At 38.9% G+C, this 26,007-nt stretch overlaps 1 protein-coding gene across 1 annotated transcript in view; it reads left to right on the forward strand.

Moving 5' to 3' along the window:
* LOC126260071 (trypsin-2-like) overlaps positions 1–26,007 on the forward strand; it is a 102,805-nt gene that overhangs the window by 13,677 nt on the left and 63,121 nt on the right. Inside the window, exons 2-3 of the mRNA XM_049957270.1 lie at positions 2,331–2,404; positions 10,827–10,915. Coding sequence (XP_049813227.1) covers positions 2,363–2,404; positions 10,827–10,915 — 131 coding nt within the window. The 5' untranslated portion in view covers positions 2,331–2,362. The remainder of the gene's footprint in view (positions 1–2,330; positions 2,405–10,826; positions 10,916–26,007) is intronic.

Raw genomic sequence — 26,007 nt, forward strand, 5'->3', positions numbered from 1 at the left:
GCATCGAAGACACACAGCGGACCTTCGGCTAATCACGGCGATGGCGTCACGCAGCGTGCATGCGTTGCTCGGCGCCAGTGCCAACGCTGAAATTTTCTGTGTCAGTGTCTGGTCTCCCAGCCTTGTAGCCCTAGCGCTAACAGTCACGCCACGATTAAGTGGCCGCCGCGTGTGCTGGCTGCACCGATGGCCAGGATTACGGCTGGCTGTGCCTCAGGATCCCATGTAAAACGCCAAAGAGGCACAGCCGTCCTCCGTCGTTGTATTGAGCCTTAGCAAAAATGGTTTAAATGGCTCTGAGCACTATGGGACTTAACATCTGAGGTCATCAGTCCCCTAGAACTTAGAACTACTTAAACCTAACTAACCTAAGGACTTCACTCACATTCATGCCCGAGGTAGGATTCGAACCTGCGACGGTAGCAGTCGCGCGGTTCTGGAATGAAGCGCCTAGAACCGCTCGGCCATCGCGGCTGGCTGAGCTTTAGCAGCTCTTTCCGTCTGCCCAGGGCAGCACGGCCAGAGAGCGCAGGCAGCGCTGCACCTGGGAAACCACGAGGTCGTGATCCAGCCCCATTCTGTGGACGGCAGCTTGCAGTCCTCCGGAGAGTGTCACACAGGTAGCGAAGGCTAGCAGCCCTCTCACTCCTCAAAGGCGAGCCCCGCGCCGACACAGCTGCAGCACGTCTGTACAGCAGAGGTTGGTGGCACGAGTAGTTTCAGTGGGACGGTTAGCCATCGCTCTCCATCGCCAGAACGTCATCGTGGTTGGCCTGCAACTTAAAATTCGTCATTCTCTCCGGTTCTAGACATGGCCAGAATGGCGACTCAACTGCCCCCCCCCCCCCCCTCTATTTGAGCCTCCGGGCTCGCTTATTTATACTTTTCCCTAAGCCTCTGATGAAGTTCGTTTAGAGGAGAAAAGTGGAGGGCTCTTCAATAATTACAATTCCAGCTTTCCTCAAACACTTGGCCCCTACACACGGGTCACTAGGCGTTGTTGTAACTGCAACGTTAGGGTTTTTCATAGTAATCAGTGCCCTGTGCTGCTCTGATTACTTCACACTTGTATACAGCGCCCGCTGGGCCGTGCCTTCTCTCCTGTGAGCGATGTCATAAACTTATCTCGCAAAATCGTTTGCTAAATATCAACATTGCTCACGCCTGCACTTATTCGTGGCGCAACAGTCTGAAAGAGAAACTGTTGGAAAACAACACTATTTACCATTTTCAAGACGGATAAAATTGGTAAGACATTAACGAAACTCAGTTAAATTGCAAATATGAGACGTTCCATTGTAATAGACCTTCTGTTTTAAGGTACAAGCAGGTCACGACCAAGATAGTGTGGCGTAATCGTCCACAATTTATACAAGTAGCTTTAAAAATGTATTTAATTTTACTTGCCACAAAATTATCAAACTGAATGATTAATAGTATATTCCAATTACCTTTTATATATTATTTAGCACTTAAATACGTAGAGCCGCGCCGGTTTAGCCGAGCGGTCTAAGGCGCTGCAGTCATGGACTGTGCGGCTGGTCCAGGTGGAGGTTCGAGTCCTCCCTCGGGCATGGGTGTGTGTGTTTGTCCTTAGGATAATTTAGTTTAAGTAGTGTGTAAGCTTAGGGACTGATTACCTTAGCAGTTAAGTCCCATAAGATTTCACACACATTTGAACATTTTAAATATGTAGGACTCGAAATATTTACAAATGCTGCACAAAACACAACCTCTTCTCTAGCAACAACAAAAACTGTGGAGAGTGGGGGAAACTACCTGTGCCGGTCACTAGCGTGCGTTCCTTTATATGATTCTAACGTCAGTCACTAGACTGAAATACCGAGCAATAAACATCTTCTTCCCTAAGTACAGTATCCTTTATATGGATCAAGTTATAATGACATTTTGCCATCTCTTCTGAAAACTTTTCTTTATTCAGGCAATGTACATTATATAGCTGCAAGTGCTGGAGCCAACTATGTATCAAACTGTAAAATATGACGTAACGAAGACATTAATGCAACGAAGCAGCAGCGTCTATTGCTGATGCAACATCCTCTTGCTTCCAAAAATCTCGATACTATGTACTAAACTCTAGACGTGACATATTTTAAGCACCTGATGAGCTCAGCTAATTGGTTTCAAAACAAGACGTAAAGCACGCTACATGAGACGAAAATCCGGGGCATTCCCCTGACAACAAAGACTGTTTACTAACACAGGGAGAGATAGGGTAAAAATTACACAAGGACTGTTGTGGAAAACCGTAAGAACACTCAATAGGAACCTGTATAATGATTAATCCACGTATGCATTCAATGTTTCAGGTGCACCAGGCAGGGCCCGCACTTCAAGAATTATGGGAGGTTCGCTAGCTGCAGAGGGCGAATTCCCTTTTATGGTAATATTATCAAACATTCTGTAAACTAATTTTTAACTTTTTTCACTTTATATTCGTTCTTGAAAAATACCGCTACAGTTACAGATTGAAACTCAAAATGATTCTGCTACTATGAGACTGAAGGCTACCGTACATCAACATCGTGTATTTACGTGTCACGTGATCTACTTTTGTAATTTACGAGAGCGTTCAGTACGAAATGCAACCATTTTTTACTTGGTCAAGGACGGTTGAAAAGATGACAAATTTCTTGTCGGACATCGTGGAGTATTACCGTTCCACAAAAGGGAACTGTATCTAACAACAAGAAAGAGTAATGACCCAGAAACAGCCACATATTATAAAAACTACTGTGCTACATTAAGAAAATTTACTAAAAAGTCCAGGAGCATGTGCATCATGTCTGAGATTAATACCTCTGATAACAAAATCAAAAAAAAATTGGAATATTATTACAAGGGAGACAGGGCAACCAAGAGTACAGGATGACGGCAATACCATCAAAGCGAATGGAAATTTGACAAACAACAAGCCAGAAGTTGAAAACATTTTGAATAATCATTTTTTAAATGTTGTAGAGAAAATAGGATCTAAATGTTCATTAGAAGAAGCAAGGCAGTTAGTGGAAGAGGCCTTACCCACACAATTTGATACCATTGAAAGAAATTCCACCCAGCTCTCCTTCTGAAATTAGGAAGATAATGAACTCTCTCAAGAATAAAAGCTCACATGGAACTGATGGCATTTCCAGCAGGATAGTAAAAGCTTGTTCCCAAGAGATAAGTGGGATTCTTAGCAACATACGTAATAGCTATCTGAAGGAGTGTATTTTCCCAGATAGACTGAAGTATGCCATTGTTAAACCACTGCAAAAAAATGGGATACGTCTGATGTTAACAACTACCGCCCAATCTCTCTTCTGACTGCCGTAGCCAAAATTCTGGAAAAAGTAATGTACTGTAAAGTAGCTTCACACCTTGATAAAAATAAAGTTTTAACAAAATGTCAGTTTGGTTTCCAGAAAGGTTTTTCAACGGAAATGCTATATATACTTTCACTAATGAAATATTAAATGCTCTGAGTAACCGGAACTCACCCGTTGAGATTTTTTGTGATCTCTCAAAGGCTTTTGACTGTGTAAATCATGGAATACTTCTAGATAAGCTCAAGTACTGTAGTATGAATGGGACAGGGCTCAAATCTTTAAATCATACCTAAGTGGAAGAGTGCAGATAGTTGAAATAAGCAGCTCACATAAAATGCAAAACACTGGTGATTTCTCAAATTGGGAAACAATCAAGGATGGGGTGCCACAAGGTTCGGTCTTGGGTCCTCTGCTGTTCTTAATATATATATATGACCTGCCATTCTAAATTCACGAAGATGAAAAGCTGGTACTTTTTGCCGATGATATGAGGATAGCTATCACATCCAACAGACAAGAATTAACTGGTGAAATTGTAAACGATGGTTCTCTGAAAATGGGCTCTCATTAAACTTTGACAAAACACAGTATATACAGCTCCACACAGTAAATGGAATGACACCATTAATAAATATACACTTTGATGAGAAATCGGTAACTAAGGGTGAATATTCAAAATTTCTAGGTGTATGCATTGATGAGGGGTTGAACTGGAAAAACACACTGAAGATCTGCTGAAACGTTTGAGTTCAGCTACTTACGGTATTAGGGTCATTGTAAATTTTGGCGACATACATCTCAGTAAATTAGCTTACCACGCCATTTTTATTCTCTGCTTTCGTATGGCATCATATTCTGGGGTCACTCATCATTGAGTAAAAGTGTGTTCATTGCACAAAAGCGTGTAATCAGAATAATTGCTGGAGCTCATCCAAGATCATCCTGCAGACACTTATTTAAAGAGCTAGAGATCTTCACTGTAGCCTCACAATATATATATTCACTTATGAAATTTGTTATTAACAATCCGAACGAATTCAAAAGTAATAGCAGTGTACATGGCTACAACATTAGGAGAAAGGATGATCTTCACTACTCAGTGTTAAATCTAACTTTGGCTCAGAAGGGGATCAATTATGCTGCCACAAAAGTATTTGGTCACTTACCTAATAGCATCAAAAGTCTGACAGATAGCCATATTGCATTTAAAAGGAAATTAAAACAATTTCTTAATGGCAACTCCTTCTACTTATTAGATGAATTTTTGGATTTGTAAGCGGGTAATTTCCCCAACCTTCACCAAAAAAAATTTAAATATTAAGTGTCGTGTAATATTTTGTGTAATGTAACATTTTGTATAGACACCTTGTATTAACCTGATACGTTCCACATCATTACGAAGTGTCGTATTTGTGATCTATGGAACAAGTGCTAATCTAATCTAATCTCCAGCCCCTACAGTTACATGAAGTTCTATTCGGTGGCAGTGTTATTTGTATCCCTCAAAATGTTATCTGTAACGCAGTTGCGTTCCGAGCAGAGAACTGTCATAGCGTTACTTTTGGCGGGAAACCAGAGAATTGCAGATATTCCTAGGAGCTTACAGAATAACTGTGGAGATGTGACAGTGTAGAAACGCACGGTGCGTCGTTCGGCGAGGCGTCTGTCATCATCCCAACAACGTCGCGCAGACGCGTCCTATTTGCCTCGTGCCAGCCGGTCGCTCACAGCTGTGACTGCGGCTGGTCCCGGCGGAGGTTCGAGTCCTCCCTCGGGCATGGGTGTGTGTGTTTCTCCTTAGGATAATTTAGGTTAAGTAGTGTGTAAGCTTAGGGACTGATGACCTGAGCAGTTAAGTCCCATAGGATTTCACACACATTTGAACATTTTTGAACAGCTGTGACTCTTGCAGTCTTGGAACGTGCTGACACTCTCATTCAACGAGATCGCCGGATGAGGATCAGACACCTCACTGCACAGTTGGACGTCCGTGTTGGTAGCGCTGGCATACTCGTCCCCCACTTCTCGTATTCAGAGGTGTGTGTCGCTGGGATCCACACTATACGCCGGATCTCACACGTTCCATCCGTTTTGCCCAATGAAGAATACACACAGCAGGAACAGTAAATGGATGATGGGGAGGTTATTGACGAAGCAGGACTTTGACTCCGACGTCGACTGGTAGAGTGGCGCCATGCGGATGTACAGGCTCTACTAGAAACTGGAGTGAGGTTATCGCATTGAATGTAGATTAGAGTTTCTTAGCAAAAAGAGTGGGAAATAATATGGTGTTTTGCAATCGTGAATAAAAGGATTCTGCTTTCAGAAAAAATACATGTTGCGTTACCTGTTGAACGCCCTTCGTAATATGCAGATCCCAACAGTCAGTAAAGTCAATTTTTTATAGCTGAAAAACGTAAACATTATTCACTAATGTCAGTCACTGAGCTGCTAATAATTACTTCATCTACATCTACATCTACATGATTACTCTACAATTCACATTTAAGTGCTTGGCAGAGGGTTCATCGAACAACAGTCATACTAGCTCTCTACCAATTCACTCCCGAACACCGCGCGGGAAAAACGAACACCTAAACCTTTCTGTTAGAGCTCTGATTTCTCTTATTTTATTTTCATGATCATTCCTACCTATGTGGGATAGGCTCAACAAAATATTTTCGCATTCGAAAGAGAAAGTTGGTGACTGAAATTTCGTAAATAGATCTCTCCGCGACGAAAAACGTCTTTGCTCTAATGACTTCCATCCCGAGTATCATATCTGCCACACTCTCTCCCCTATTACGTGATAATCCAAAACGAGCTGCCCTTTTTTGCACCATTTCGATGTCCTCCGTCAATCCCACCTGGTAAGGATCCCACACCGCACAGCAATATTCTAACAGAGGACGAACGAGTGTAGTGTAAGCTGTCTCTTTAGTGGACTTGTTGCATCTTCTAAGTGTCCTGCCAATGAAACGCAACCTTTGGCTCGCCTTCCCCACAATATTATCTATGTGGTCTTTCCAACTGTCGTTGTTCGTAATTTTAACACCCAGGTACTTAGTTGAATTGACAGCCTTGAGAATTGTACTACTTATCGAGTAATCGAACTCCAACGGATTTCTTTTGCAACTCATGTGGATCACCTCACACTTTTCGTTATTTAGCGTCAACTGCCACCTGCCACACCATACAGCAATCTTTTCTAAATCGCTTTGCAACTGATACTGGTCTTCGGATGACCTTACTAGACGGTAAATTACAGCATCATCTGCGAACAACCTGAGAGAACTGCTCAGATTGTCACCCAGGTCATTTATATAGATCATGAACATCAGAGGTCCCAGGACGCTTCCCTGGGGATGATTTGCCGTCTATTACTACGAACTGCGACCTTCCTGACAGGAAATCACGAATCCAGTCGCACAACTGAGACGATACCCCATAGGCCCGCAGCTTGATTAGAAGTCGCTTGTGAGGAACGGTGTCAAAAGCTTTCCGGAAATCTAGAAATACAGAATCAACTTGAGATCCCCTGTCGATAGCGGCCATTACTTCGTGCGAATAAAGAGCTAGCTGCGCTGCACAAGAACGATGTTTTCTGAAACCATGCTGATTACGTATCAATAGATCGTTCCCTTCGAGGTGATTCATAACGTTTGAATACAGTATATGCTCCAAAACCCTACTGCAGACCTACGTCAATGATATAGGCCTGTAGTTCGATGGATTACTCCTACCACCCTTCTTAAACACTGGTGCGACCTGCGGAATTTCCCAATCTGTAGGTACAGATCTATCGGTGAGCGAGCGGTTGTATATGATTGCTAAGTAGGGAGCTATTGTATCAGCGTAATCTGAAAGGAACCTAATCGGTATACAATCTGGACCTGAAGACTTGCCCGTATCAAGCGATTTGAGTTGCTTCGCAACCCCTAAGGTTTCTACTTCTAAGAAACTCATGCTAGCAGCAGTTCGTGTTTCAAATTCTGGAATATTCCATTCGTCTTCCCTGGTGAATGAATTTCAGAAAACTGCGTTCAATAACTCCGCTTTAGTGGCACAGTCGCCGGTAACAGTACCATCGGCACTGCGCAGCGAGGGTACTGACTGCGTCTTGCCGCTTGTGTAGTTTACATACGACCAGAATTTATTCGGATTTTCTACCAAATTTCGAGACAATGTTTCGTTGTGGAACCTATTAAAGACATCTCGCATTGAAGTCCGTGCCAAATTTCGCGCGTCTCTAAATTGTAGCCAATCTTCGGGATTTCGCGTTCTTCTGAACTTCGCATGTTTTTTCCGTTGCCTCTGCAACAGCGTTCGGACCTGTTTTGTGTACCATGGGGGATCAGTTCCATCTCTTACCAATTTATGAGGTATGAATCTCTCAATTGGGCAACGGCCTTGCCACAGTGGATACACCGGTTCCCGTGAGATCACCGAAGTTAAGCGCTGTCGGGCGTGGCCGGCGCTTGGATGGGTCACCATCCCGCCGCCACGTGCTGTTGCCATTTTTCGGGGTGCACTCAGCCTCGTGATGCCAATTGAGGAGCTACTCGACCGAATAGTAGCGGCTCCGGTCAAAGAAAACCGTCATAACGACCGGGAGAGCGGTGTGCTGACCCCATGCCCCTCCTATCCGCATCCTCACCTGAGGATGATACGGCGGTCGGATGGTCCCGATGGGTCGCTTGCGGCCTGTAGACGGAGTTAGTAGTTTTAGTAGTAGTATGAATCTCTCAATTGCTGTTGCTACTATATCTTTGAATTTGATCCACATCTCGTCTACATTTGCATAGTCAGTTCGGAAGGAATGGAGATTGTCTCTTAGGAAGGCTTCTAGTGACACATTATCCGCGTTTTTAAATAAAATTATTTTGCGTTTCTTTCTGGTGGATTTGGAAGAAACGGTATTGAGCCTAGCTACAACGACCTTGTGATCACTAATCCCTGTATCAGTCATGATGCTCTCTATTAGCTCTGGATTGTTTGTGGCTAAGAGGTCCAGCGTATTTTCGCAACCATTTACAATTCGCGTGGGTTCGTGGACTAACTGCTCGAAATAATTTTCGGAGAAATCATTTAGAAGAATCTCGGAAGATGTTTTCTACCTACCACCGATTTTGAACCAGTATTTTTGCCAACATATCGAGGGAAGGTTGAAGTCCCCACCAACTATAACCGTATGAGTGGGGTATTTATTTGTTACGAGACTCAAATTTTCTCTGAACTGTTCAGCAACTATATCGTCGGAGTCTGGGGGTCGGTAGAAGGAGCCAATTATTAACTTTGTTCGGCTGTTATGTATAACCTCTACCCTACCAATTCGCACGGAGTATCTACTTCGACTTCACTACAAGATAAACCACTACTGACAGACACAAACATTCCACCACCAATTCTGCCTAATCTATCTTTCCTGAACACCGTCTAAGACTTACTAAAAATTTCTGCAGAACTTATTTCAGGCTTTAGCCAGCTTTCTGCACCTATAACGATTTCAGCTTCTGTGCTTTCTATTAGCGCTTGAAGCTCAGGGACTTTCCCAGCACAACTACAACAATTTACAACTACAATTCCGACTGTTCCTTGATCCAAGCACGTCCTGTATTTGCCATGCACCCCTTGAGATTGCAGCCCACCCCGTTCTTTCCCGAGGCCTTCTAACCTAAAAAACTGCCCAGTCCACGCCACACAGCCTCCGCTACCCGTGTAGCCGCCAGGTGAGTGTAGCGAACTCCTGACCTATTCAGAGGAACCCGAAACCCCACCACCCTATGGCGCAAGTCAAGGAATCTGCAGCCAACACGGTCGCAAAACCGTCTGAGCCTCTGATTCAGACCCTCCACCCGGCTCTGCACCAAAGGTTCGCAGTCGGTTCTGTCAACGATGCTGCAGATGGTGAGCTCTGCCTTCATCTCGTAAGCAAGACCGGCAGCCTTCACCAAATCAGATAGCCGCTGGAATCCAGAGAGAATTTCCTCAGATCCAAAGCGACACACGTCATTACTACCGACATTTGCCAACACCTGCAGCTGGCTATACCCTGTGCTCTTCATGGCATCCGGAAGGGCCCTTCCCACATCAGGAATGACTCCACCTAGAATGCACACGGAGTGCACACTGGATTTCTTCCCCTCCTTACCCGCCATTTCCCTAAGGAGCCCCATTACGCGCCTAACATTGGAGCTCCCAACTACCAATAAGCCCACCCTCTGCGATTGCCTGGACTTTGAAGGCTGATAATCACGGTGAGGGGAATTTGTTATTTCTGGAGCCCTGGGGGCTTTCTCGCTGGCTCGCGAACTTGGGATAACTGTAGTTTCTTTAATTGGATTGGTTGTGAAAGGCGTCCCTAGAAAGATGAAGAAGAGAGGATGGCAGTCAGTTGCGTCCGCACAGCAGGAGCATCGAAGAGCTCGGGTTGCGTAGCATAAAAACTGCAGTGACCGAGAGCCAAAAAAGTAATCCTTTTTAGCTAAATCAGATCTGAAATCCAGATGAATACTCGGAACTCTGGAGCTTGGCACCAGCCTTTGAGTACGGACATGCCTTTCTGGAATGTTTGTCCAAATCCTAGTAAGAGGTTCTGTGACAGGCTCACAGTAATTGACTTCTTCAGCTTTTCCAGTCCCGTCTTCCTCAGTTGCGTGTAATATTACGGTATATTGATAATTTTTGCTTATGGACCGTTTGACACCAACTGAATAAAACACAATTTTGGTGCCATACGCGTTTCGGCATTATTTTCTGCAAGGCATCATCAGTGGCCTGGAATATGTACATATGTTTGCTATTTAATTTACATTTTGGTCACTGTACCTTTAGGTTACAAACAGTTCTGGTGGTTGGTATTTCCTATTAAACAGCAATGTTTTGAAATGTACGTACAGCTCCATCCATTCTCTAAACATGTGGCCGATTACCCGGTATCTCCCTGCCCTCAAACAAATATTAAATAGCTATTCGTAGTGCGTCACTTGCCCACAGCAGCATCAAGAGTACATACTGCCCAATAAAAGAGATGTAGATTAGCGTTCTTTTTGATCAGCATACCTGCTGGCGATTTACGTCATGAGTCTCTCATTGTTATCTTCAGGTGAGTACGTAACAACTAGGATGAATCCTGAAGCACAAATGTATAACCGAACTTCTCTGAAGAAGAAAATTTTGGTCGTTGCTTTATCGTAAGAAAATAATTCATGCTTTAGTTCTTCCTTCTAATATACCTTTTACAAGCCAAATGTTCCATTCCCTGTTAAATTTCACATAGAACAGTTAAATACTTGTTTTGAAGAATAAATCCTCAGTGGCAGTATTACTTAGATGTAAAGTAATGATTGTAAATTTCTCACCTCTAAAAGCTATAAGCAAATCAAATGATAAAACAGCAGAACGAAAGATATTCTTACGTGTAGACTCGGTAATACAGAATAAAACTATTCGGAACATACTGGAAACCCTAGTAACTTGCATTTCTTTTTTTTTCAGATGAACCTCCTATACTACGGTAATTTTATGTGTGGTGGATCCATCCTGAGTGAAAACTGGGCGCTGTCATCTGGTTTCTGTACAACCGGGTAAAGCCTCAATGTTTTAGAAACACACTACTGGAAAAAAGAACACCATGAGTTCGTCGACCCAGAAGAGGAAAATTTTACTGACATACCGTTCAGATCGTACACAACAAACAGTCAGTCCGAGAGAGCCATACTCTACTGAGGGAAATCGACAGGGCGTGCGAAATGTCAGCGCTAGTACCCTGTATACCCTCTGTTTGCAGCAATACAAGCTGCAGCTTTCCCAGGGAGATGTAGACAGAGGTGACGAATGAAGTCTTGCGGAATGATCATGCAGTTTTCACCTGGTGCCTCAACTGGGCCAAATTTCCTACCTGCCTTGAGGATCGTGCAAGATGACTTTTCATCTAGTCCCTAGCATGCTCAATGGCGCACAGATCTAGGGATCGTGCTGGTCAAGGTAGCTGACGTACACCTTGCAGAGGGGTGAGGACGTGCAATTTCATGTTGGAAAAACACATCCCCTTGTTGGTGCACGAACGGTACCACGACGAGTAGAATGATGTTATGGGTGTACCGTGCGCCGTTGAGTGTTTCCTCTACGATCACCAAAGGAGAACGGCCATTGTAACATACGTTTCCCAAATCACAAAGACGGATGTTAGCCCTGCGTGCCTTGTCGTACACACTCCAGACTTTGGCGCTCACCTCACGACGCCACACAAAGCGTACAGCCAGAATTGGCACCGAGGTGGAAGCAACTGTCATCGCTGAAGATACGCGTCCATTCGCCCTTCCATAATGACCTATCGCGATACCGGAGGAGGTTCGCCCCAAGATGTTGAGGCGTGAGCGGAAGATGCCCTCAAGGCGCACAGGATCGTTGCACTCGTTGCGGATGGGCCTCGCTGAGCAACAGCGTCCATCAATTGCTGTGAAGTCGAGGTGTGTTCCGATACGGAACCTCGTAAGGTGCGACAGACTTGGCGTGCATCTGTGCGTCTCCGCTGTCCTGACCCAGGCTGACGTGAATGTGCAGCTTTTGCTGACCACTGGCAACGACATCGACGCGCTGTGGAGACATCTCGCCCCAGTGTAGTGCAGTTCCGCGGTGAGACCACCCAAGCTCCCGCAGGATCACTACGCGCGTTCGCTCAGTCAGTCAGTTCCACAAACCGTTCACGTGCAAGCTGTCGCGGCATGTTAATAATGTTTGCAGACACAGACATAGTTCCATATGCCAGGGCGAGCTGGATGCTACTGGCTCTGGAGATGAACAACTGCTGCGAACCTTGTAACATCGTTTGGCTCATAACGCGGGTCCTGGTTTGTCTGCAGCGCTGCACGTTTGATAACCGCATTAACTGTTCTCTCGTAGTGTCACGTTCAAGAATGGCATGCCTTAATCACTCGCGTCGAGGTGCTCTGTTTTCATTTTCCACTGGCGTAATATCGCTACTGAATGAATTACAAGTTTATCTTATAATAAAGATACTTCGTTCTATTAGACATAATAAATAGAAGGGAGGTAAAGATACACAGCGGAGAAACTCGAGATTTGAATGGGGAGGAATTTCTGTGTTCAGTTAAACTCAGCGATTGAAGTGTGCCTCCCTTTGTATTGGACTATGTGATATGATGGTGTTAAGTGGGAGTTCTCTTCCTCTCCTCCACTACAGATAACTACAAGATATTTCTGAAAAGTGAATCTACATATCATCCTCAATCCTCATATCCGCTACACGTTCCCCTAAGTACTTACGTTCCATAAGTATCATAAAGCACTAGAATTACAGCAGTGTATTTTCATAGCCCATTTTTTTTTTTTTTTTTTTTTTTTGTAAAAGATGATAAATCTGCTACCGTGTACAGTTAGCACGAGCACCCATAATACTTTTCCTTTCACTTGTTTGTGTCAGAGAACTAGACAAGAAATAAACTGTCTTGCGTTTGTTTCGTTATGCTGTAATGTTTTTCATCACATAATTTAGTTATGTGGCATTAACTACTAGGTAGCTTTGTTGTGCTATCTGTCAAACAGAGGGAAGAAAATTGTTGTTTGTGAGGATTTCAGTGTAGATTGTCCGAAAGACTCTGATAGAAAGCTTTACCTTGAAGTATTATTTGGTTCTTTCAATTTGACATCAGTTATCGATTTTACTGCTCGGGTGGTACAGGAAAGCAGCACACTGATACATTATGTTTTAATAGATCAAGATAAATTTAATCAAATAAAAACTTTCCCTGTTAAGAATGTATGTCTTATCATCATGCACAGTTATTTACACTATATGACATAGCTCCATACAGTAATGCAAAACAGTCCTCCAAAATAGTGCATCCAACTGACAATATAACAATTCAAAATTTTAGGGAAATCTTGCAACAGTTAGACTGGGACAAGGTGTACAGAGAATTTAATATTTAACCTATTTCATGATACCTTTGTGAGTATATTTGAACACAGTTTCCCAAAGAAAGCACTGAAGTATAGTTGTAAGAAACCATGTAAAAAGCTGTGGCTTACTAAATGGATAAAAATACCTTGTAAACAGAAAAGGGCAATGTATCTTATAGCAATGATCCCAAAACAGGAAACATTATAAAAACTACTGACCTGTATTAAGAAAAGTTATTAAAAAGTCCAGAAGTATGTGCATTATGTCTCAGATTACCACATCTGATAATAAAATTAAAACAATTTGGAATATTGTTAAAAGGGAAACAGGGCAACTGAGAGCACAGGAAGACTGTATTTCTATCAAGCTCAATGAAATATTTGTTAACAACATGTCAGTTACGGAAAACATTTTTAATGATCATTTTTAAGTATTATAGAGAAAACAGGATCCAACTATTCATTAGAAAATGCAAGGCAGTATATGGAAGATGCAATATCTATGCAATTTGAAAAAAATTGAAATTTAACCCACCTCTCCTAATGAAATTAGGAAAATGATAAATTCACTCAAAAGTAAAAACTCACATCGAGTTGATGGCATTTCCAACAGTGTACTAATATCTTGTTCGCAACAAATTAGTAGGATTCTCAGCCACATATATACTAGCTCACTGAAACAGGGAATTTTTTCAGATAGAATAAAATGAGCTACTGTTAAACCATTGCATGAAGTAGGGGATAGGTCTTATGCTGACAATTACTGCCCAATCTCACTTCTGACAACTTTATTAAAAATTCTTGGAAAAGTAATGTATTCAAGAGTAGCATCACATATTAGGAAAGAAGAAATACTAACACTATGTCAATTTAGATTTCAGATAGGCTTTTCAACAGAAAATGCTATGCTTTAATTAATATGGAAGAATGAAGATGGTGGAAATTAACAGTACAGATAGTCCGCAAAATTTAGCAGAGTCCTCTAAATGGGGGGGGGGGGTATCAAGAATGGTGTCCCACAGAGTTCAGTCTTGGGCCTCTTATTGTTCTTAATATATGTTAATGACTTGCCACTCTGTATTCATGAAGATGCAAAGCTCATTCTTTTTGTTGATGATACTAGTATAGTAATGACACCCAACAAAAATCAACTGAGGAAGTTGTAAATAATGTCTTTCAGAAAATTATTAAGTTGTGGTCTGCAAATGGACTCTCACAAAATTTTGAGAGAATACAGTTTATGCCATTTTGTACAGTAAATAGCATAACACCATTGATAAATATAGGCTATAAACAGAAGTCTGTTTCTAAGGTAGATTATTCAAAATTTGTGGGTATGTGTATTGATGAGAAATTGAATTAGAAGAAATTCATCGATGATCTGCTGAAGTGGTTAAGAACAGCTACTTATGCTCTTAGGGTTATTGCAAATTTTCATAATAAAGATACTGGTAAATTAGCCTACTATGCCTATTTTCATTCACCACTTTCATATGGCGTCATATTTTAGAGCAATTACTCATTGACACGGAAAGTATTCATTGCACAAAACAGTGTAATCAGAATAATAGCTGGAGCCCACCCAAGATCACCATTCAGACATTTATTTAAGGAACTCAGCATATTCACAGTACGTTCACAATACACATATTCACTTATGAAGTTTGTTGTTAATAAACCATCCCAATTAACAAATAACAACGTAGTGCACAGATACAACAATAGATGAAAGGATGATATTCACTATTCTGGATTAAATTTCACTGGTGCTCAGAAAATGGTGAACTATGCTGCTACAAAAATATTTCGTCTTTTGCCAGATAGTATTAAAAGTCTGACAGATAGCTAACCAACATTTAAAAGTAAATTAAAATAATTTCTGAATGACTACTCCTTCCTCTCAACAGATGAATTTTTAGGTATAAAGTAGCAACTGCAAAAAATATTAATTATTTTTTGTAAAGAAAACTTTTCTTAAAGTGACATGTTCCACATCATTATGAAATGTGGTATGCATGATCTATGGAACAAGTATTAATTTATGTATGTGTTACTGGCTAAACCCGATTTTAGGATGAACTAGTTTCACCTAGGTCTAACTCGTTCATCCTGTTACCAATAGGATAAAACAGTTTAGTCCAGGCCGAATCAGTTTATCCTTGTTGGAATTCATATGCTTTAGGATAAACTGGTACATCCTAGTCTGAACTAATTTCACCTAGTTTGTATCTTCTCTAAGCTTTTCAAAGTAAACTGAATGAAGGAATAGAAAAAAATAGTCAATATTTTAGTTATTTATTAACTAATCAGTAGTTTGACATCTTTTACTAGATCAACTTACATATATCCATCCACAGAAATCATCTTATCTGCAATTTGCTTATCTACTTATTTTTGCATGGTTTACTTTGGTGGCACTTAGAACTGCAGAGTACTTTTTTTCCTTACAATTGCATTTGTTTGTTGTACAGTTTTTCATGAAACTGAAATTTCACAAAGCCTTGCCCTGATATGATAATGTTTTGTAACTGTTGCTGATTAAGATCTTTCAATATCCTTGTTAATATCTCCCACATCCAAAAACCTTCTAAATGCAGATGTCTAAATCAGTTCTAAAAAAATAAAAACAATGTTTAAAACATTATTAATATTTTATTACAAAAATTATAGAAAATTTTAATAAAATTGTATCTGCAATAATGTTTTTGAAGTAGCCATGTTTGGTGCCAACTATGTAGAGGTTCTCATCAGTCTTTTGAAGTATTACTCCAATTACGTTTTGAAGGTCACCTCTCCCTTTATCTACAGCTGAAATAGGTATGGTTACGTTATCTCCAAGGCCAACTGGTGAATAGGATTTGTCAGAGGAAGCTTTCATGTTTTTAGCTTGCTTTTTAATTTTTTTTTTTTTTTTTTGCAATTTGTCTAGTGATAAAATGTCGCTTGTGTCAGTTTTCACAATGTTATCATCATAACTGTCTTTGTACTATTACAAAGTATTGTTGTCATCTTCGATTGCCTTCTTTAGGTCATCTTCATCCTGAATATGATTCATGATTTCTCGAGGCAACGAGGAAGTGGAAAGTCCTACCCTAGGTCAGATTCCAAACAATGCTTTGTAAGGTGATTGTTTTATACCAGAGTGGTAACCTCGATTTTTCATATATTGCACGTACCTCAATGCTTCCAACCACTTCATCTAATTGTTGTCCTTTAACAAAGAACTCATATTTTCAATGTCTTGGTTGGCACGTTCAACAGAACCCTGACTTTAGCTGTGCCTTGGTTTCCCATGTAAAATTTTCAGTTCTGACCAAAGATTTGCTCATTCACTTGTCTGGTTGTGTTTGGAAATCAATCAGATCGACTTGGCATCTGCTATTCATTTCCGAATGGAGAATTGACTTTGAAACTAGCCCTCTTTTCTTTATTGTCTTGTTGACAAACATCACACATTGATAAATAGAGGAATATCATTTCCTCTGTAATATTGGCATATTTTTTGATGTCTTGGATAACATCCTATCGCGACCACCATGACCCACAGCTACATGAGCTGCATAAATCACATCATGAAGTTCATCAGCTGGAATAAAATATTTTATGTTCCCCTCACACAGTGCAATGAGGATTTTCACATCACCAATTTTCAAAACAACAAATCGTTTTATTGTTATTTTTTGTAATGATATTCTTTTTTCCAACTTTTCCGCGTTTTCTACTTGTTTAACGAAGTCTGCATAATCGTCTCCTGATAACACATTATAATGAGAAGACTTTTTGTTTTCACTCTGCAAAATTTCCTCCAGAAACTTTTCTCTCCACAGCTTTTGATTGGCTTGTTTACTACATGAAGTCTCATCCATGATGACAATAATTATACTAGGATTATAATAAAATCCCTTAAAACTTCTGACATACCAATCACCGACTTATAGAACTTTACCCTTTCGTTGGTTATCGAATCTTTTTCTCATGGTCACCTTCCCATTGGCAGGTGTCTCCCAGGGATCCGAAGGGTGACTTGTCTGGAAACATTTGCCAATGGAGAGGTCATCATGACACTTTTTCTATTACAGGCCACAACATGTCCTGTGGGGAGACATTATTAATGCAGTGGTTTCCATTGCTTTTTGCATCACCGTGCCGCTTATCATGCGTTGATCATTGTGATGTTATTAGTGAAGTACTATGAGTTCTCGTCAGTACAGACTGCGAGGAGATACATTCATGTACAAGAAAATTTACGTGTTTTAAACGTGATTGTGATTGAATTTTGTATACAGAAAGAATTTATGAACTATTTCTTGAGGAGTGACTCAGTAACTAAATTTCATAATACAAACTTTTGTATAAGGAACTAATTGAAACACACAGTGGTTACGGCTACTACAAGCCACACCACAAGTTGGGAAACGGGGACAAATTTCTAGTAGTTTACTGTCGAATTAAGATTTTCACACACAAATGTTTTATTCATATCTTACAGAAACTAGCAGTACGGCAATAAACAGCCTTTTAAACACGTCGCTAACGGCAATCAAGTAATTTATAGCAATACAACAATTTAAAAAAATTCTTTTTTTAAAAAAAATAGTAGTAACAGTATGGCAATAAACAACCTTTCAAAACATGCCGCTAACGCAAATCAAGTAATTTACAGCTCTGCAATCGTTTAAAAATTTCTTTTAAAAAACGGCAATCAAGTCATTTATAGCAATACAACAGTTTAAAATTAAAAAAAAAAAACACAGAAGCTAACAGTATGGCAATAACAGCCTTTCAAAACACGCCGCTAACGGCAATCAAGTAATTCATAGCGATACCACAATCTAAAAAAATTTCTTTTAAAAAAAACACAGAAGGTAGCACTACAGCAATAACAGCCTTTCAAAACACGCCGCTAACGGCAATCAAGTAATTTATGGCAATACAACAGTTTAAAAAATGTAAAGATCATTAGTAAACAGCCTACTAAAGTAAATACAGAACTTTGTTAATAAAGTACAGTGAGGTAGTGAAGCTAGCAACACCGCCATTAAAAAAGAAAAAAGTATCAAAGGTCTCGGCAAACACACGATTAATGGAAATAAAGGAATGGGGGAATTTAAAAAAGTTTTTAAACAAAAGTGTCCTGGAATATCATTAGAACATAACAGATATTTCGGACCCGTGTAAGGCGGCCACAAATCGCACACTCAAGGGATGCTCAGGCTAGGCAGAATACTGACCAATTTAAATACGCCCGTAAACACAATTGCCACTCTCAGGCTGGTCACTGCACCGTCTTTTAGCGAGCGAAAACTTGTAATAAGATGGCTTAACTTGCTGACAGAATTAGAGCAAACCTCGTGCAAGGAAACATTATACCACACAGTCCTGAATGGGCGACCACATAATCAACCAACAAGAAGCATGAATTTACTGATAACACACGACAGAATAGCGAAACAATTAAACTGCCAAAACTACACCTCCCATCGGGCAGTAACGAGAGGAGGAGGAAAGATCACTCTCTTCAATTACACCAGTGCCGGAGAGAGGAACCCGATCGCCTGAGACCACAAGGCAGAAGTGCCACTGGTTACGCATACTTATTACTTAATGATTAAACCTTCCACTAACTTAACTTACAATTACGCTCTAACAGGCAGTACATGACTTCCGATGGCAAGGGTCCACACATCCGACCGCGCACGCGTCGCCAGTGTACCCAACACGCCACAGTCACGCGACAACACGCCCTGTCACCGGAGTTCACGTCTTCTCTGCAACGTTGACGGGTAGTGACCGCTCCTTCATGTTAGGTGTCTCCTTTTTAAACTCCAGTGTTGAAACGGAGGACTTAAAGAAGCTTGTCAACGTCCCACCAAGGTGAAATGAACAGCAACTACGCGTGGGGCGATTCTGTATACAACCAACCCGCGGGGAGCTCTTCCGTCAACTCGATCCGCTCGTTACACACAGCCGACATACATCATACAACCGACCACGCCTGCTTCGCGCTGGAGAGCCACGCTGCCCTCCCGGGTCCACCAGACTCTCTGAGCGCACAACGCCCCTAATTCCGCGCCACCACACCAGGTTACAACCGGTCAAAGACCTCACTTCCTCCATAGTATTTTCCCGGAAGCAAACGCAGATATCAATAGCAGAGGGAAAGATAACCAAGCAGCCAGCTAATGACACACAATATATCAAACAAACATGTCAGGGGAGGAAAAGGAAAACCAATGCAATCTAAATACAAGGTGTAGCACGAGTCGATACACGGCTCACAAGTGTATGTGACTAAACGAAAAATGTGGTAGTTGAACAGGCTCATGGGCGTCATCCTCCAAACAGGCATTAGACATCTTCCTGTTCCGTCTTAATAGAGTCTGTGTTCATAATTTCTTCGGTCCACCTACGACTCTCCTGTCCTAAGAGTTGTAATTCTGGAGTTTCTTTCGGTTGTTTTCTCAATAATAGCGTGTTCATTCAGCGCTTTTCGAGCATATTCAATCTTTATTCAATCTCTAATTGCCCAGTCCTTTACTCTCTTCCAGAATCTCAAATCTCGTGCTTGCATTATGCTGTCGTTTTTCATCATATTTATGTGACTCACAATTCCATGTAGTAATGGTGTCGTATGCTACTGGTGCTGACAGTTTTATAAAACTTAATTTTTTACTCTACTGTTTTATTATTAGTTTTAAGAATAATAAGTGCGATGGAAATTTACTGGCGCCGCACAAGAGGGGCAACAATAGTGAGTTCGCTCGGGAGCGTGTGTCCCAGCTAGTTTACGCACAGCGACGCACATTCCAGACAGTCAGGCTTATGATTTTCGTATACACCAAAAATCTGTAACATATAATTTTAAATTATTACCTGATGGTTTTCCGAGCCTTGAAATTATTTACCTTCTCTTCTTCTTTGAAGACCATGTTGCGGCGTCCAGCTACCTCTGCCTACATTTCTTGCTTCTCTGAAGTATCACAGATACTGATAACGTAGACAGATCAGGTGAAATAAGGAACTAGTAAATGAAGTTGACTTTGTACTACAAGAATTAACGTATTTCAAATTATTGGTGAAATAAAGCAGAAACCCACGTCCTCTCTCTATCATGGACGGGAAAAGACAAACAGCGCAATCTCGATGAAACATCTGATGGGAGTTTTTACAAAGCCAAGAAGATTAATCTTCTTCATCTTTTCTCGCTAGCTCCATGACTTGATTTCTGTGGACATACTGAGTTTTAATCTTTGCTGAAAACTACTTAGCCGAGTAAATGGATAAAAATAGATAGAAAAAATACCTATATCGACAAACAAGAATATGTTCCAATACACTTTTATTCAGATTTTGTAAATAACTATAACGACAGTCAGGTTGGCCACTAGGGTGTTGGCGGTTGGAGGGAGTTGGAGGTCACCATATGCGTAGTCCACCACCCAGGAAGGGTAGCAGTGACATAATGAATGAATGTCTGTAGACATCAGAAGTGTCTTCAGAGAATTGGCACTTACAAACCGCACAAATATTGAATAGTACCACAACAGTCGTGGTGACGCCCAAGGAGGCCAACGCCGTTCAGATGTGAACTGTACACTGCCGACAGGGAAGACACTATGATCAGCATGCAGCCCACTGGGTAGAGCAGGCGAGGAAGGAATCAGCAAGAGAAGGCAGCTGACATTAGCAAGTCTGCATCCCAGAGGAGCAGCCGCACCATGTACAAGTGACCGTGTAGCCCCAGATGAAGTGCACTGTGGTCCTTTAGATCATAATGTGGACTTCCTATAGAAGGGGAAGCTCACCATAGAAATGTCTGCTCAGTGCAGAGACAGCCAGGTAGGAGCTTAGGATATATGTGTGGCCGCATTGGCCCCAGACGAGAACCAGAGACCTCCACGGTGGCAGGTTGACAGCAGGTATGTGACCTGCTGGTTAGAGGGCACCAAGTCTACAGTATTAGAATTGGTACCAGCAGCAGGGCAGCACCTAGCAGAAGTGGAGTCCAGACAGTGTCACTTTCTGGACTATGTAGGCCAGTACATTTTTGGACTTACAGTGTCAGATTTAATCGTGTAAGCCACTACAGTCTGTAGCTCGGATGTGAAGTAACTGGGCCAAATACACTGCAATGTCTTTGCCTTCCTGCTCCGTTGTTGAGATTTTCACTCTGGATGCATCCTGTGGTGTAGTGACTGACTGGCGTCGTTGTGCAGCTTTTTTCGTATCAGCAGTAGTCCCCAATAGAATGCCATTCAGTTAGCTGTGGTCTGACTCACTAATGCAGCCTGTAGTGTTAGCTATCACAGGTGTCTTAATTTTTATACAACTGTGCCAGTAGAACTAATTTGGAGTTTCTGTCGCAGTTAAAACGAAAATCAAATGTGTTTTTCACTATAAAACCATATTTAATTTTTTCAAACCCAATTCAAATTTTTTTTTAATTTAATATTTTATAGACCGTTTCTTGAAAACCAGTCTATAATACAAACACATAAATAAAATTTACATACTGTAGGAAGTAACAAGTGTTTTCAAAATATCATTTAATAAATAAAATACTAAGTCATTCAGTTTAACAATTTTCTATTAATATTCTATGTTGTGAATCATAAGTTAAATTCTTTTTACCACACATAATTACATATACATGTATATCATTCAGTATGTTTTCATTAAAAGTGGCATGTAACTTCCTAGTTTCTTTTTGTGTAGTTAAAACCATTCATTTGCCTAGTCACATTTTCTACATACACAGGATAATTTTCCATAAAAGTAAGCGATTTGTATTAATGTTGTTATGTAACTGTGTTATTCTTTTAAAACCATGAGAAGCTTTGTAAGCTTTTAAAAAGTTGTTCAGTGTATCAAGATTCCATATTTCTTGACCAAAATCTTCTTTTCTTCTGTTCTTTATATAGGTATTTTTTAATTTAACATGATCGAATAAAGATGAACCAATTAACTGAATATTTTTCGATTAGTTAGGATAACAACAACAGTAAAGTAAAGCATATCCCATTCTGCATAATTACAATAATTAGTAATATCTAGTTCAAAATTTCTTTTTTCACTTTATCTGGTAATTTCAATGGTTTGTGCTTCAAACAGACAAATGGGAATTTTCTGATTTTTCACTCTTTCTTCTTCTGGTTCGAGTTAATATTCCAGTTCATATTTTACCACTTGAACAGGAATTCCCATTGATTCTACAACAATTTTACCTTCTTTTGGAAGTGTCTCCACTGTTTCCATTCCAGTTTCGATTATGATCAGCCCATATAAGAATAGAATCTCCAGAGTTTGAACTCCAAGTGAAAATTACTGTTAAATCTACTTCATACATTTTCCTTTTAATCTAAAAAATCTGCCATGTAATTCTAAGAGATAAGTACTCCGTTTTTTGACTTTTTATTTTTTTATTATTAAGAGTATGTCCTTGTAAGTTAATTATTGCTAGAGACAAAGTTAATCAAAAAATAACTGATGAAGAAATAAATAGATGTCCAATTCTACACGGAATATTGTTTACTTTGTTAACTGTGATAAAATAGAACAGTTTTAACAAATAACTATCGGATTTTTGTGTCACATTTTTTGTCATACATTGGATAATCTGTTCCATTGGTTTGAATAATACTGATATCCATATAAAGTTGGAATGATTGGAATGAATCAATCTGTCGCCACTATTAATAATAAATTCTATTCCATTGTTTTGAATATTTGAATTATTCTTAGTTTTTCATTAATGGGAAACTAGTAAAATTGGTAACTTTCAATCTTATAAATTTATAAAGGAAAAATTTATTAAAACATTTTTAAAACAACTCTAACTGCAGAATTGTTGAAGTCAATCAAATTGTCATTTTCTGTCAGTTATAAATTCTGAATAGTATCAAAAATTGGAATATTTAGTGGGTAATTTCATTCATAAATTGTAGGTCTTCAGAATTCATCATTTAGTTTCAATGAAGAAATAATATTAGTATCTCATTGAAAACGGCCAGTAAGTTTCACAAACATTCCAATGTCCACATTAAAATTTGTATTTATTAATTCAAATGGTGTTATTTTTGGTAAATGATTACCAATTGTTCTTTATTGGGTTCAATAACTTGAACATTGAACCCTAAACTTATACAAGTCTGTCTTATTTAGCCATAAACAATTTAAAATCACTTTCAATAGTAACTATTTAAAATTCTTATACTTTAATGTGTATGTTAGTTTTTTTAATGAATAAATAATTACAAGTTTTTAAAAGCTAAGCATCAACCTAAATATCAAAAAATTATGAAAACGTTAAAAAAATTTAAGACAAAATTAATAAAAAAATTACAGCTTTTACTAAAAATAGTAGAAAATTATTCTAATAAATGTATCGGAAAGTAAATCAGATATATTCATTCTAGAAATTTGCGATGTTTTACAGTCATAGAATAACCAAAAATGAAATACAAGTGGGAGAATGTTAGAATTTATCAACTATAGTGAAGTATGGTTTTTGTATTAATACCTGTTGACAGACTTAGATAAAGTGGAAAATTACCAGTCAAGTTTTATGGTAATAAATTAACAGTTGGGAAAAGAATATGTGAAGTTACTAATGGATTAATGAATCTTTTAACTAATAAAAGTCTCCTACAAATGGTTCAGGTATAAAATTTTATTTGTTTGATTTACAAAATTATGCTAATATTTTATTCCATTCCTGTGCAGTATATTATGAAAATAATCCAAATAAAATAAAATCAGGAAAAGGAAATAAATTTAATAAGTTGATGAAAGTTTTTGAAGAATTTTTTCCTGGTTTTTCAGAAAGAAACCTTGATGATACATTACAAAAATTGGTGAAGGGTTAACTAGAAAATTTACACAAAAACCAATTGAAAATGTTTGGATGAATGATGTTAGTCAAATTAATTGCTGATTATCTGTAATTCAAAGAGCAGAATCAGCTGGAAATAAGGATTACTACAATGAATATGCTGGAATATCTCAAATGTTAATAAATAAATAGTTTTGTGAGTACCCCTCCTCAAACGTTCTGGAAATTTCAAAAATATAGAAAACGATTATTTACTGCTTTAATTAATAAATTGTCTTTTAAATTGCATACTCCTGGTCATAATTATTGCCGCTGGAACAAGCTTGTAAGAAAGAATCTAGAATCTAGAGAAGATAAAGAAATTAATCCATTAGACATAGCCTGTAAAAAACACGAAATTTTTTATATAGAGAGTAAAAATTTGAAAAAATACGCACTGATAATAAAGAACTTCAATTAACTGCAGAAGAAAGAATGTATTCTGTAGATGCTTCATTTTGTGAAAGATTGGTGGCAACCACTGTCACAGGAATAATGTGAGGGAAAAGAAAGTTAGGAATGGGTGCTGAAATGATGGTAAAGCATGGGCTTTATGAAATTCTTTATTCATTTTCATCTCTATAAGTGATTAACTTTACTATAGTTTAGACTTTACTTCCAAGTGGTAAAACTAAACCAAAATCATTTGAAATTAAATTAATCAATGAACAACTAAGTAGTATCGATAATGTTTAACTAATACTCAAAAAAGAAAGGGAGATAAAAAACTAATGGGAATTTATTTATTACTAGGTATTCCTGTAGCGAAAAAGATGTTGAACATCTAAAGAAAAAGAAAGAAGATTCTGGATTAACAAAACACAAAGGATGACTTTAACCCATTTCATTGGCAAGCCAAGCTGTGATTGGTTCGTTGATTGGTGGTATTTTTTCTGTTGTTTCATCTGTTCAGACTAAACCAAAAATTGCTAAAGACTTAGAAGGCCAAAAAAGACATAATTCAACTGTGGGAAAGAAAGGAAAAGGGATGAAAAAAGTAAAAGAAATTTCAAAGAACTAATGAAATAATCCTGCATCTAATATTGATATAGAAGAATTAGTTAAACAGTTACAAAAGAAAAATTTTTGAGATGTATTCATGACTGACAAATTACCCAACAATCGTGACTGTGGAATAATCGATTTAGATATATCCAATCTGACTGTACTCACTGGGTTTGTCATAATAAATCAAAAAAATTGCAATTCTTTTTTTGATTAAGTTGGTGGTAATATACCAAACACTTAGTAAAATTATTGAGAAAAAATGAACTATGTTATTAAGTTGAAAGACTACAGATTTAACGAATTTATTAGCAGTCATTAGTGTCTATTTGTCTTAGAACTATTATCAAGTTGTTGCAGGTTCAATGAAATGTTTTAAATGGACATTTAAGGAATTAAGACAAATGTTAAGTACATAAAAAATTGACTCAAAAATTAAAATACATGACATACTTAATGAATCAGGTAATATTAATTCCAAAATAAATAATTTAGATAATCAGTTTCATAAAGAAATAAAAAATAAAACCAATATTAAAATCACATTTTGTAAAGAATTAGAAAAATTAACAAATGAATTTGACAAAGAATTAGAAAATTTAACAAATCAGTTTCATAAAGAATTAAGTAGTATTTTTAATTGAACTAAAAGTTGCATTAGGTTTCTTACTAGAATAAGAGTAAGTGTAAAAGATCCAATCGATGAAACAGATGTTTATAAACAGCTTTCAGAAAAAGAATTAAAAAATCCTGTTACAAACCTGAATACATAAGTATTATCACTCAGTTCAAAAATTGTCAATAAAAACGAATTTAAAATGTCATTTCAAATAATGAATATTCAAATATTTTAACGAAATTCAATAATTACATCCTCAA

Source organism: Schistocerca nitens, chromosome 5, assembly GCF_023898315.1.
Source record: "Schistocerca nitens isolate TAMUIC-IGC-003100 chromosome 5, iqSchNite1.1, whole genome shotgun sequence".
NCBI lineage: Eukaryota > Metazoa > Arthropoda > Insecta > Orthoptera > Acrididae > Schistocerca > Schistocerca nitens.